Below are 14503 nucleotides of genomic sequence, written 5' to 3' on the forward strand. Positions count from 1 at the left end.
GTGTGAATAGAACCTACAATGTACTAAGGAGGAGATGTTTCTGGCCAGGACTACATAAAGATATTCAGTCACATATAAGGAAATGCTTTGTCTGTGTCACATCAAAGGCATCATCACCCAAGGTTCGTACACCCAGGAGGCACCTGATAGCATTTCGACCTCAGGAACTGGTAGCGATAGATTTCCTTAAACTTGACAGAGGTAAGGGTGGGTATGAAGATGTTCTAGTGATGACGGATGCTTTCACTAAGTATGCCCAAGCCTTTCCATGCCGTAATCAAACTGCAACTACAGTTGCTAGGACTCTGCGAGATCAGTGGTTTTCACACTATGGAGTTCCGCTGCGAATCCACTCGGACCAGGGGAGTAATTTCGAGAGCCATCTTATCAGAGAAGTGTGCAAATTGTATGGGATACAGAAATCCCACACGACTCCCTACCATCCACAGGGGAATGGTCAAACCGAGCGGTTCAATCGGACACTTTGTGGAATGATCCGCTCTATCGATCCAGCTAGCAGGAGGAAATGGCCTGAATTACTCTCACACTTGGTGTTTCTCTACAATTGCACCCCGCACCGTGTTACAGGGATGACACCTCACAGATTGATGTTTGGACGAGAGCCACACACTCCTATAGATCAACTTTTGGCTAATACAGAGGAGGAATGGGGGGAAGAGTTTGTATCCTGTCAAGCAGAAGCCATCCAAAAGGCACACAAGATTGCGAAAGCACACATAGAGAAGTACTTACAACATGGAAAGAAGAAATATGACGGCCTTCCTATGAGTAATAAGATTGAGGTTGGAAATCAGGTGTTGTTAAAGAAGTGTGCATTTACCGATCGACACAAGCTTGAAGACCTATTTCATAGAGATCCATTCATAGTGGTCGGTGTAAGTGCAGAGGGTGATGTTTACAAGATCAGACCAGTCCTTGGAGGTCCAGAGCAGACTGTGAATCGAAAGCTGCTGATTGAAGACCCTCGTGAATCCCTAGTATTCGATGATAATGTTAATATAGACAATGCTGACGATGATGATGACAGAGATGAAAGTTGCGAAAGAGAACATGACAGTGAGGATGAAGATAACAGAGATGAAGAACCATATGGAATATTACCCCCAATATGGTTGTTTGACCAAACAGACAACCATGGTGACCACGCACCCCCTCTACAGGCTTTTCGAAGATCACAACGCACCAACAAGGGACAACATAGGAATGTGGCTCATCTTCCCCGTTCTGTTCTTCCTTCGTAAGTTTGGCGATCTGAAAGTGACATTTCCCCAGGGGTGTTACCATACACTTGACTAGTTTAATTAACGTTATTCGGGGCGATGACGTTAATAGGGGGGAAGTTGTAGTAAAGTGGAATTTCCAAAGTATGTTCTTGTTTTGGTCCCCCATGTCGCTTTAACTTAAACAGATCTCACCAAGGTTATCCAGGGTAGGCATGACTTGTTCCCTGTCAGTTGTTCACGCTGATATTAGTGGGCATCATACAATTTAGTGCCTGTATATTTTCTCTTAATGGGTTGAGGATCTTAGTATTTCTATAAATTTAACTTTCATTTGTATCTAAATGATTGTTTCCTACCTTGTATTAAATGTTTTCCCCGTAAATATTCTTGTTACTGGTCAAAATTGATAGTTACGCCATGTGATACGTCTAGATGCTCACGTGCGGTGCTTGTGAGTTAATTGCTCTTTGTTCTTGCGCTTGGCCACTCACCGATCACTGAAGCGAGACGTCCGATTTCCGTGCAGAATATTGTTAGCCAAGAAGTGACTGTTTATCAAGTGATTTTTCTTGTAGGAATAAGTGGGTAACTGTCCTTGAAGGTGTAAAACTATCTTTGTGAGGGTACATTTCTACTGGGTATCTGGATGCTGTTTATCCAGTATTGACAATATAGACCGACAGACCGTATACTTCCTGGTTGTGTGATTCTTTCCCGAGGCTTACTACCTCAAAATTGCGTTCTTCTTCATTTATATGTGCAAAATACATTTTAGAAATATCATCTTTTTATAGTAATAGATAAACTAAACCTTTTGAATACTAAACTGTTGTGTTTTTTAGAGTTTATACAGTATTTGGTGTCAATATTAGCCCACTGCTGCTCACATGTCTCTAAACTTACTTGGAAAACTGTGTTTTTCTGTGTGTGTTTTGTTTAATTTTTTCGAGCACATTTCCGATTTGAATTTGGGATTATGTAATTCATCTTGTGATTCATTATGATCTAGTTAGCTTTGGCATCCTTATACCTATTTATATATATATATAAAGATACAATTATACCATTATGTGTGGAAAAGCAGGGCTACAGACATAAATCATTATCTGTTTAAAAATGATATTGATTTTGATGAAGTGGGTTTCCTTGTTCTCCTAGGTGATCCATCGAGATCTCGCTGCTCGGAATGTCTTACTCACCGATAGCAACGTGGTGAAGATCTGTGACTTTGGGCTTGCACGGCATCTTTATCAAAACCCTGACTACATCGCCAGTGGCAAGGTACAAATACAGCACCCACTTTAATGCTTGTGCCATGTGAAAGGAGGGAGGGAGGAGGCAATGACTTTGAAGGATGAATAGGCACGAAATTAAAGTAGATTACTTTGTAATGTAATAGACTGTTAAACACACTGCAGCTTGTACAGGTTGAATTTAAAAAAATATAAATAAATAAGTGGTGCCCTTGAAAGATCAATAAACATTGCTGAAGTACCTAGTTTATCACACCGACATGTAGCCCAGCTACTCAGCAGTAGTACAAAAATCATTAGGAAGACGTTAGACTTTGATGGCTGCAGAATGGATTTAGAATGCATTATTTAGAAATTTATCAAGATGATATGTTGTTGGACGTTCAAGTTGGGAGCTCTTGTTGTTTACGTGAATTTTCAAAAGACAAGGCAATGTGGTTGAGATACTGGGATTTATAAAACAATGGGTTAACATTGAAAGTTTTGTCTGCAATGAGGAAGCTGAGATCTTCGCAAAAGCTTGAAAGGACAATTTCAGAGCAAATTGTAAGGATGAATGTCCTGAACACTGGAGGACCATATGGAGACCTCACTAGCACTATTTTCGTGGGGCTCTCTTTTTTCTTAGGATAGTGACATCAATATCATTTCAGACATTCTGGTCAAGAGTCAACCTTTTAAATAATATTTAGGAGAGTTGAAAGCAATAAAAAAAAAAATCCAAAATATTGCAGGAATATTCGTTGATTAACATCGTCATTGTTATTATTTGCTGATATCATTTATCTTGATTTGAATTGTTTTTATTGAATGCTGAAGGAGGAGGTGGTGGAGGGGGGAGGGTGGAGGGGTTATCTAACCATTGAAGTTATATGTAATGTCATGTTGTTCAAACAGTGCAAACTTTAATCGATTTGGTTTTCTGAACTATTCCCAATTTTTTAATAAGACTGATCTTAACTACAAACATAAAAGCCCTTGAAACATCAATTTGCTTGAAACATCGCTTGAAACATTGCTTGAAACAATTTGCTTGAAACATCAAGTTGCTGAAGTACACAGACATCTATGCCATGTCTAGTGTTAGGTGTTTGGTACAGCTTTCTACCTTCTAACTGGAGTCATCTCTGATACGATGTGAATCAGATGTTGGACATTTTGTGTTTGTACCTACAGGGACGTTTTCCAGTCAAATGGATGGCTCCAGAGTCGATATTTGATAAGGTTTATACAACTCAAACAGATATGTGAGTTCAGATTTTCTCTTGCTTCACCAAGTCAAGTATTTCGCTTTAATTCCCACTGATGTTACTACATGAACCATTCCATGCACTTCATGACAACTGGCTCAAATCCTGGGTGACCAGAAAGTGGTGGGGTGGGGGAATGGTGGGGAATTGTGGAGAATTGTGGGGCATGGGACAACTTCCTTGCACTGGGGTACTTGTGCTATAACCAAATTATGGTTACATGTTCCAATATCTATGCAAAGCTGATGATGAATAGATCGATAACTTGAACTGAAATGGTGGTCAAGTGAAAAGAAGTAATAGCAAGCCTCATATACTGACCCTGATAGCAAAGTAAACTTAGAACAAAACTATGTGGTCATATAGTCGTCCTGATAGCAAAGTAAACATGAGCAAGTAAAAGTGATTTTTTTTGTTGAAAACTAAGAAACACAAAGTTGTTATTGAAACCTCAAAATTACCTCCCTATTTATTTGGACAAATTACAAGTGCCAGCTTTTTATAACAGAAACCATCCTTTTCCATTTTTGTAGTTAAGTTTTGCTATTTGTTATGCAAACAATGCTCCTTTGTTGTAAACTTAGAAATTGAAACGAGAAAAAAAGCGATGTCGTTTTGTTGAAAAACATTCTTGTCGTGGAATTTTGTGAGAATGCACTGCACAGAGGATAAATTTTGTGAGATAGTTTTGAGGTTAATTTGTGAGTTTCCCCCTCAAATGGACGTCACATGTCTAGATTGAACCCTTCCCACCTACCCCCCTCTCCCCTACCCCCTCGCACTTTTGCACTGTATAATAAGCCCAAATAGGTAAACCTGATTTTTTACGGACTGTTGTTTCTCTTGCTAGTAAAACCTTCTTGTAAACTTCTTTCCTCATAGATGGTCCTTCGGAGTTCTACTTTGGGAAATTTTCTCTCTTGGTGGTTCGCCTTATCCTGGTCTACAAATGGATGAGAATTTCTACTCGAAATTGAAAGAGGGGTACCGGATGAGCCCTCCTGAAATTGCGCCTCCCGAAATGTAAGTATCCGCAAACATTTTAATAACAGTTTGCCCTACCGCCTCCTTTTGTTTTGTTTTGTTTTGTTGTCTCTTCCTCCCTCTTTTACTGTATTACCATTCAAATTTTAATCTTTTCTATAGTGGTACTCCCCCCCCCCCCCCAGAGCCCTCTACATGGCCTCACAACACTAATGAGAAAATTAGGCACCAACTTGAAATGTTTGCAGATACAGCCTTACTTCTACTGGATTCAAATGGTTATTACTGACTTACTATACATAGGGACAGCTAAATGGAAAGTTAACCAAAATGCTTCCCTGGAATAGATCGCAGTAGGAGGAATGTGATATCATAACCGCAAATGTGTCTTTCAAAGCAATTCTCTCCGAATTATAATTTTCTCACCAATTTGTCTTTGAGACTCGATACATTTGGAATATTTGTTTAGCTCTCAAGGTTCTCTGTATTTTGAATCTGTTGTAGAAATATTATTTTTCTGCTTCAAATATGTAAATTAAATTGTATTTTAAAGTAAACCAAAAACAATTTCAACTGAACGGCCATGGTGATATGCACTCACTCTGCTGTTTTAAGATGCATTAATTCACAAATAAAAATTATAAAATTTATAAGGATGAGGTTTAGATCCACAGAAGCAGAAAATGTTTGGTACATTTTATTCATCAGTCATCGTCAGTTCCCAGGGTGTCCCTTTAAGTCACACCAATACTTAATGCATCTTTAAGTTGCATTAATGAAGCGAACCGCGGATGGCGGGGGAAATTACCAGATTTAGGGTCCTTCGCTTCGAACTCACAAGTTATAAATGAGGATGCAAGAGTGTTCTTGCGTTGAAACCACGGCTGACGATTTATTACAAAACTCTTAATGATAATATACATATGAACATATCATGATAATATAAAGATACTCTTAATGAACTCTTAATGATCTCGGGAAAAACCTATACTCAATACTACCCGACTCAACCATGTACACCGTAACCCACTGTCCATGCTGTCTAACCATATCCCTTAAGTGCAAATCATAAAAAAACATATTAAAACAGATGAATGACACCAATCTATACTTCCCAACACCATTAGTCTGACCTGACTAAACACTACTTGGGTTTTCTAGACACCAAGAATACTGGGACAGTACCACAACCTATCAATCATGGGAGCTGCTGCTCAGCCCATGCCATTGGTGAAACTCTAAACATACACAACAATGTAAAATGCACAGAAGAATAATATTAATACAACATAGCAGTGAAATCGCTCTTGTACTTGTACAATACTGTACAAAATGTATAATGAACACGATCCGTAATCATCTGCACTTTGAAATAATACAATAAGTTTGTCAACAGGCGAGGACTTTTACCACCTCAATAATAGCCAGGGCAACCCATGCCAGCTGCAACCATTACAGGAATTTCCACCCACCTGTTCCTAGACAGTAGGAATTTTCACCCCCTGAACCCACAAGCTCTTAAGATCTTGTCGCTCTATAGCTGTCCACAATGCCTGGCTAAGATTCAAGGACAATCTCTGAGACGTAATTTTAAACAACAGTAACAAATGATGTTCAAAATACAAAATCAGTATATACTCTTTAAACAGCGAGCAGTACAATACTCGACAGGTATAATAATCAACTGTCAATACAACGAGCCAGGATGACAAACATCGTTAACGCTCTGTAAAACCCAAAGTTACAATGCATAGATGCCACCATATACCCAACCTAACCGGTACTGTAAGTTGTAACCTAACACTTAACAGTAACACTACAGTATAAAAGTATGCAATAGCACCCACGTGCTTAACGATAAACAAGACACGCTATGAACCCGTAGGACCAAGGTCCAAAAACATAACCTAATATATGTACTTTGTACAGTAAAGCACAGCCTAGCCAAAGGGCAACACTTAAAACTACAATTCAATTAACTAACAATAGGGTACGCACAGCATTTATAAACAATACTGAACACTTAATCTCTTACTAAACTGAGGTCAGCTCGCTCTCGGAAAAGAAGACTTCTCTACGCTTGCGGCGCGTAAGATCACGGACATCTAGAACGCGGACATCGAGACTCAATCAGGTGCGGTGGTCACTCTCTCGCCAGCTGGCTGCATGTTGGTAGAACAGCCATCTTGGAAACCAGTGGCTTCTCGCCTGAAGCCGAAAACCAGCCAAAACCAGAGGCATCCTGCCTCTTAGAAGGGGGACATCTCCTCACTTACAACCAGACAGTCCAGATATGGGTATCTCCGGGCAATTTATGACCCGAGAGCAATAAAATTAACAAAATACTAAGGAGTTAACGAAGCGAACCCCGGAGCTCTGCAGAGACGCTGCTAGCCATATTGCAGCGTGTACAGAACTGCCAAAGGCACTTGCAAAAGCTATGTGCACAACTAACGCTACATACAGCCTATCACGTAACAATAACAACACATAAATATGCATAGGGTGCAAACCACAAAATTTGGCTTCACTACATTAATAAGAACGAATTTATTATATGGCAGGTAAGGTTATGAGCTCACATTATTTGCTTATGTTTCAGAAAATATGAATTGAGTAATTGTTGTCCTTTCTTTTGTTTCAGAGGGGATATCATGTATGATTGCTGGAATGATGCCCCAAAGGAAAGACCTCCTTTTTCAGAATTGGAGATAAAGCTTGGGGATTTATTAGCTGCAAGTACGCGATTGGTAAGGAGAAAGTATTATTTTTGGGAGGTGGGGGGGGGGGGGAGTAAGGTGGGAAGCGCCGGTTAGCTAAGTAATTGCCTCTCTTCATTCCCAATGCATCGGTATTTAGAACAATTTAGTACCAAAAGACATGTAGAAACTGTCACTCTTTACCAATTTTGCTTTTTTAATTTCATTATCATTCCAAATCGCTTATCTTTTTGATGATTTCAAAATTATTACAGATAGCATAAACTATATTAGATATAATGTAACATTTCTTGCAACTTATCATCAGATGGAGGGCAAATATATCAACCTGCTTTAGAAACTACCATATTTTAAGCAATCGTTTAATCTGGCACACTCTGCCTTCTAAGTTTTGGTAGCTGTTTCTTACCACAGGTATATAGGGACATCTCAGTTGAAACGCAGTCAATTACATTTTATAATTTCTGAAAACGGTGGTCAAATTTAAGGGTCATTAGTGTTCATTTGCAGCTGAGTATAGAGATAGATGTGATGTGCTGTCGCTAGTGGTGGAGTCTGGACTTGTGGATGGGAGGGGGGCACCGAAGGGGTGAGGGAACAGGGGTGTTAACATTCATCAGGTATTTGCCAAGAAAGATGCAGAATACCTAAGTCCTTCCCCTCCTCCACACTCGGCTGTCACCATGATCTTCCTCCATTCACTAAATATATTTTTATTTCAGATTCAAATTTTTAACGGCATATATTTTTCAAATCTTGCAATTTGTCTTTAAGAAAAGAATTCCCTCTGATATTTATTATTTTCCTTCTGAGTTTTGCACCGCTCCTGGAGAGAAGAAAGACCAAAATGAAACACTTTTACATTTCACTCTTCAGGAATATGTGGAGATGAACAATCCTTACGAAGACATGACCGCCGAATTGGAAGCTCAGCAACAGGAACACCTCAAGGAAACGGCTCTTCTGCTACCGGCCAACTCTTTCGAAAGCCTCACAGAGCCGCCGGCGTCACCAACCGAAACGGAGACCCCTACCGAGAACTCCAACGAACCACCAAGTCTGTCCGACTTTCATCAGACCACGTTGGTCTGACCGAGTCTCACAATTTGTGTGAAGTTAAGCTTTTATTCAATTGTTAAAGTGAAAGAGAGAGAGAGAGAGAATTTTATGGAGATTTATAAAGTATGAATTACTTAGGATAATCTTAACCAGCAAAATAATGGTTCTCAGAGAGACTTTATAAAGGTTTTGTGCAAATTCTTACCAAATATTTGCAGTCTTATGTGCAAATTTTGAAATTTCTTACAGGGATATCAGCCATTTATTTGACACACAGTTTTGTATTATGATAATACAATGGTGGTCTTGGGTTTAAAGACCGCATTTAGTGACACAGGTTAGGCCAGGCAGTAACATTTTAAGGATGACTTGAGGCAGAATTTTAGTCTTGACATGCTATAGGTAACGAAAAAGGAAACACTTACTAATGTTTACCTTTATAAAAAGATATAGTAAATCTCTGGAAATGCTCCTTTAAGGCTAACCCGTTGATGACTTTGTCTCTGCAGTGCAGACCTTAATGTTAGTCCATTGTTATCTAGAGTCGAAAGAACTCAACTATAATTTGTTCTTTTAACTTTGTATAAACAACAGGAGCTCTCTTGGTGGACAAATTTGTAAATCATGTTATAAACACGTCATACGAATCCATAAAAGTCTCAGGTTTTCCCTGTTGATTTTAATTGTTGCATATGAGGAACTGACCTAAAGTTTCTTCTACACCAAATGAAAATTCATGTTACGAGTAAATAAGGGAATGTGCAGATTCCGTTAGGGTTATTTGTAACTTTTTAACATATTTAAAAGAGGAAAATTTTCATAACTCTTTATGATCATTTCAACATCATGAATTTAACTGAACGCTTAATACTGTTGATTTATTAAACGAATGTGACGAAAACAAATGTGATAGTAAGCTGTATATTTGTAGTGAGCATCTGATAGTGTGTGGATATATATAATTGCTGAATTCTAACGGTACCAGGCTTTCATGTTAAACTTAGAATTTTGCTGTTGTCAGTTTTTTCAATGTACTGTACAAAGAAGGTGCAAGATTCAATATTGCACAAATTAGAGCTAGCAATTTTTGTTTTGTTTTGTATTTATACATGGTGACCATTTCTTAAGGATATCTGTCACAGCTCTCGCCATAACAGCAGGGTCTAAACTTTTTCCGTGCAACCAGACTGGAAGGTTTATTATTATTATTACAAGCAATGCTTAATATCATTGTGCAATGAACATAGCTAAGTATCATATTGACTACTTTGTTTTTCCTCCTTTAAATTTTACATTATAACTTTTAAAACTATACAACCATACTTCAGTACATTCATTGCAGGAACAAAAATATGTGACTATAATGGATTTTGAGAAAACAGTTTTTTTCAGTTCTTTATTCTCTCTTCGTTTTTTTTTTTCATTTTAATTATATTATATTAATCTCTTTAATACCATTTTTTCATCTATTTATACATATACAAAAAATTAAATCTTTTACTGAAAAAAGTGGTTATTTATGTATAAGAGAAGAAGGGAGAAGAGAATTGAAATATTAATTTATATTTATTATTAAAATTATTAATATTAAATACAAGGAGGTCATAACTATTCTGAGAGTTGGGATGCAGTTTGCTTTGTATATATGCAATTGACATCCTAACTGTACCATCATGTTATTTGTAAATATGGTATTTATATAGTGGCTATTGGTTTTGCTTATACTAGACAAAAATGGAATCCATAAGAATTAAGAGAAAATGGTCATAGATTTTTGTCACAACAGCATTTTAAGTTTTGTTATGGAAAGTGACATTTTGTGTAACTGACCCTGAATAAGTTACAAATATTAATTTTTTAATTTTTTTAAACAGAAATAGTGAATTTTTGTCACATTTCAATGTTTTATTGTCAGGGGGTTATCACAGGGAAAGAGCAAGTAATTAATGTACTTGTGGCATTTTAATCAAGAAATGTTTACTCAATCGTATGTTACATCAAATTTCTCAATCTTTCATGATACCTATAAGGAGTAAATGACAGATAGTTAATCTGATATTGACAAAGTAAATGAAATCACATCACAGATGGTGAGAAAAGTTGGCCAAAGTAAAGTTGGCAAAACCTAAAGGAATATCTGAAAAGATTGTGAGTGAAAAACAGAATAAGAAATTGCATATAACTCGCTAAAATTATGAACAGCACCAACTTTATAAGTCAAGTTGATCTCTTAGCTTAACAAACGGTAATCAAAAGTATGTGTGAATATCATATAGTTTTGGGTCAGAATATTAAAAAATAGATTTTATATGTGAATATTATGTGGTTTGTTTTTTAGAATGGTACCAAGTTACAAAACCAACTCTGAATGCAGGTTTCAAGGTATTGCTAATACAATGTTAATTCATATATATATATATTTATATTTTTTGGGGGGGGGGGATTCTGTACTAGGTGGTTTTGCAATGGTTGCGAGTGCTATGTTTGCAAAGTGGAAGAGTCTAAAAGCATATTTTTAATCATTTGGACACTAACAAGAACAATTTCACAGTACTAAAGATATTTTTTGAACATTTCCGATTTGTTCTTACAAGGGATTCAAAGTAAGTGAAAGGGAAAATTTGGTGCTGCTTCCTTTACTTTTAGGTGTATCTTCATCTTAACTGAGATCAATTCTAAGCCTTAAAGGGGAACGACTACAAAACAAATTATATCAAAGAAATCTTAACTTTAAATTGTTAACAAAAAGAGAGGTGGAAACACAAATATTATTTTTGTTTTTTGGCCTATGAGTTTAAAATGAGTAGGAGGGAAATATAAAAAATAAAAAAATAATGCAGTGTAATATATGAAAGTAATTAATTATTAGTAAGTAATTATCTTTAAGTATTAAAAGATTTCAAAATGACAATCATTGGGTAGTAATATGGGCATTTCTAAATGAAAGCTAAGTGGTTTATGCTGTAGAACAAGCTTTTCTAAATTCCTACTTTTGAGTTATTTTATACAGTAACACAGCCAATCTTTAGTATTGTCAAGATTTTCAGATCAATATTAAATGTGATGCATTTTTTCCTGATTTATTTTAAGTATTGTAAATGGTCACTGAGAATTAATAAAAGGTGTATTGTCATCTCTGTCCTTTAGTGGTACTCCAGTCACTGAGAATTGGGAATTTTTGTCCAGGATAAAGTTGTCCTAAATGCTTGGAAATAATTTGGAAAGTTCAAGAGGTAAACAGGATATGGAAGGCAGAGAAGGTGGTTACCACCACACCTTGGATTATGCACCGTGTCCAAAAGAAAAGCTACAGCATTCTTTGTTTATGGTATGTCAGTATACAATCATGCTTAGGCACAGTGTCAAAAAGAACAGCTGCAGCAGCTGCAAAATCCTGCTCAGCTAGAATGAATCAACATCAAACGATAAGGTTTGTCTCTGACCACCTGCAGTACCTATAGTGTTAAGCTGTGGATCACACTATATGATATCCTATGCAGTCTGACTGCATAGTGCTGCAGCCCCCTCAGCATTTACTTTTGAAACAGTGCCTTATATAAAAGAGCCTGAACATTGAGTAATGATAAATTGAGTATGGTAATTTTGACAAGTGACTTTTCAAAGTTTTGGGAAATCACATGGATTTGGCTTAAATGGTATGTTCGTATAGAACTGCGGAAAGTGCTTTCCGAGAGTATAAAGGCTAAAGGGTATGGGGAGGGGTGGGGTGAGTATCAGAAATGGGCAAAAATTGGGGAAAAGGTAGGAGAAACCTCATTTTTAGGCCTCTGAAAGTCTTTGAATTTTGAATTGTCGTCTGAAAAAGTAAAGAAAAATCGCACTTCTTCTTATATGGCATGACTTACAAAAGGTACGGTATTTAGAAGTGTGAGATGAAATTAAACTGTGATGAAACGTTATGACCACAGCATATCATGTTCAGGGTTCATGGCTCTTTGAATGTCCAACCTCGACAGCAAAAATTTGCATCTGCTGTTGCTAGGTTAACTATAGGTATCCTAACATTAGGTCATTATTAAGTGTGAGGGTGTAGGCATCACAGTAAACCTAAGGAAGAAAGTCTGGTATTTTTATTTGTTTAAAAGCTTGGGAACCGGACACTTACATCCGCTGTAGAGAGAGAATATCTTGAGTTGTATTATAGTAGAGAAGTGATATTCCAACTTAGTATAGTTACATGTTATACTATTTTTCAGTTTAATATTTGATAAAAAAATTTGAGAAAGAAAGACAGAGAAAGATTTTCTGAAGCTATGGAGATAATACACTCTGTGAATTTAAAAAAAAACAAAAAACGCTGAAAATATTTGACAGGTTTTCTACCCTCCTAGGTCGGTACATTTTGTACCACATTTAAGGCATATTCTGTATTTAAAAATTATTTTTACAAAAGGAATTATTTCTGCCTTACATCATCCTTACATTGTGAAAATATTTAACTGTTTATTTTTGCGATTAACATTTATGTTTATGGTGGTGCTATATAAAAAATAAAAAAAAAACAGCCTTACCGGTTTTCACGGTTGACTGGCAGAGTGTACTAATTAAACAAAATGTGGGATTTCTGTTTTGCGTACATATATGTACAAACTAGCTATATACTTTATTTAAATACCGTTACTTATAATTGCTTTATACTGTAATACGAAAAACTATGTATATTTACATATGTAAGAGCCGTACTTGCGTATCAGATATCTACTTTATTAAACTGGGTACCCTATCTAACATTTTAAGATGTTATGTTACACCTTTGTAGTATGTTACGTTATTATGTCCAAAAGTGTTTGGTATTGCATGCCGGTTGTGCAATGAACAATAAATATCCGCCTGCCTGTTAATGTGTATGTTCACGGCCGCTGCTACTGCTGCAGCAGTTTACACTGTGTATTTTAACTATACAGTTGATCAGATGTCTGAGTCTATCTTTATTGTACTATAAGAATATAACATTTATTTTCCATCATTTTCCTGTTCATGCAGTTTGTCATTTTATTGGTTTAACTTGTATATCCCTTTTAACTATTTTGAGACAGTTTGTAGTAATGTTGGGACATCACAGGGCTTGTTATCCATTGTTCGAAAACCCGTTTGAGCCACACAAAAAAACATCCATGCCACTTGCAAAGAGACCGTAAAACAAATTACCAAAAAACCCCAAATAAATCGAGTAGATTTAATCTCATTTGTCAAGTTCATTTCCATGTTACCTTGTTGATACCAGCTCTTCGAATAACAGGGATATAAGAATCAAGAAGGAAGCTTGAACTGGGTGACAGGCACTAATTCTAATGAACAGGATCTCTTGCGCCAACAACCCTTCCATGTCCCGTCACCAACAACCCTTCCACCCCCCCCCCCCCCACCAAACAATCACCACTCCAAAGATAGAAAAAAAGGCTCTTCGAAGTAACAGGGATATATGAATCAAGAAAGAAGTTGGAATTGGTGCAAGTCACTAATTCCACTGAACAGGATTCATTATTGTGCAATCAACCCTTCCACCCCCAACTCACCACCACCAAAAAGATTGAAAATAAACTACGAAGTTACAGGGATATAAGAATCAAGAAAGAAGCTGGAATTGGGTACATGGCTCTAAATCTAACGTACATGATCTTACTCTTGTGCCACCAACTCTTCCTTCCCACTCGCCCCGTCCAACCAACACCACTCCAAAGATAGAAAAAAAGCTCTTCGAAGTAACAGAGATATAAATATCAAGAAGGTAGCTTGAATTGGGTACACGTCACTAATTCTAATGAACAGTATCCTATTCTTGCCCCATGGACCCACACCACCACCACCACTCCAAAAAGAAAAAGAAAACTCTTCGAAGTAACAGGGATCTAAGAAGGAAGCTGGAATTGGGTGCTAGTCACTAATTCTAATGTGCGGGATATTACTCTTTCATCTCCAACTCTTCCATTCCCCGACCCTTCCAACCATCACCACTCCAAAGACAGAAGAAA

The 14503-nt window shown here is 37.1% G+C and overlaps 1 protein-coding gene across 3 annotated transcripts in view; it reads left to right on the forward strand.

Moving 5' to 3' along the window:
• LOC139959075 (vascular endothelial growth factor receptor 1-like) overlaps positions 1-13497 on the forward strand; it is a 140647-nt gene extending 127150 nt beyond the window's left edge. For all 3 annotated transcript variants that reach the window (XM_071956636.1, XM_071956637.1, XM_071956638.1), the window contains 5 exons: positions 2403-2525; positions 3674-3744; positions 4630-4770; positions 7376-7481; positions 8328-13497. In XM_071956636.1, coding sequence (XP_071812737.1) covers positions 2403-2525; positions 3674-3744; positions 4630-4770; positions 7376-7481; positions 8328-8543 — 657 coding nt within the window. In that variant the 3' untranslated portion in view covers positions 8544-13497. The remainder of the gene's footprint in view (positions 1-2402; positions 2526-3673; positions 3745-4629; positions 4771-7375; positions 7482-8327) is intronic.
• The last annotated feature ends 1006 nt before the right edge of the window (positions 13498-14503 follow it).

This window comes from Apostichopus japonicus, chromosome 18 (genome assembly GCF_037975245.1).
Source record: "Apostichopus japonicus isolate 1M-3 chromosome 18, ASM3797524v1, whole genome shotgun sequence".
Lineage (NCBI taxonomy): Eukaryota > Metazoa > Echinodermata > Holothuroidea > Aspidochirotida > Stichopodidae > Apostichopus > Apostichopus japonicus.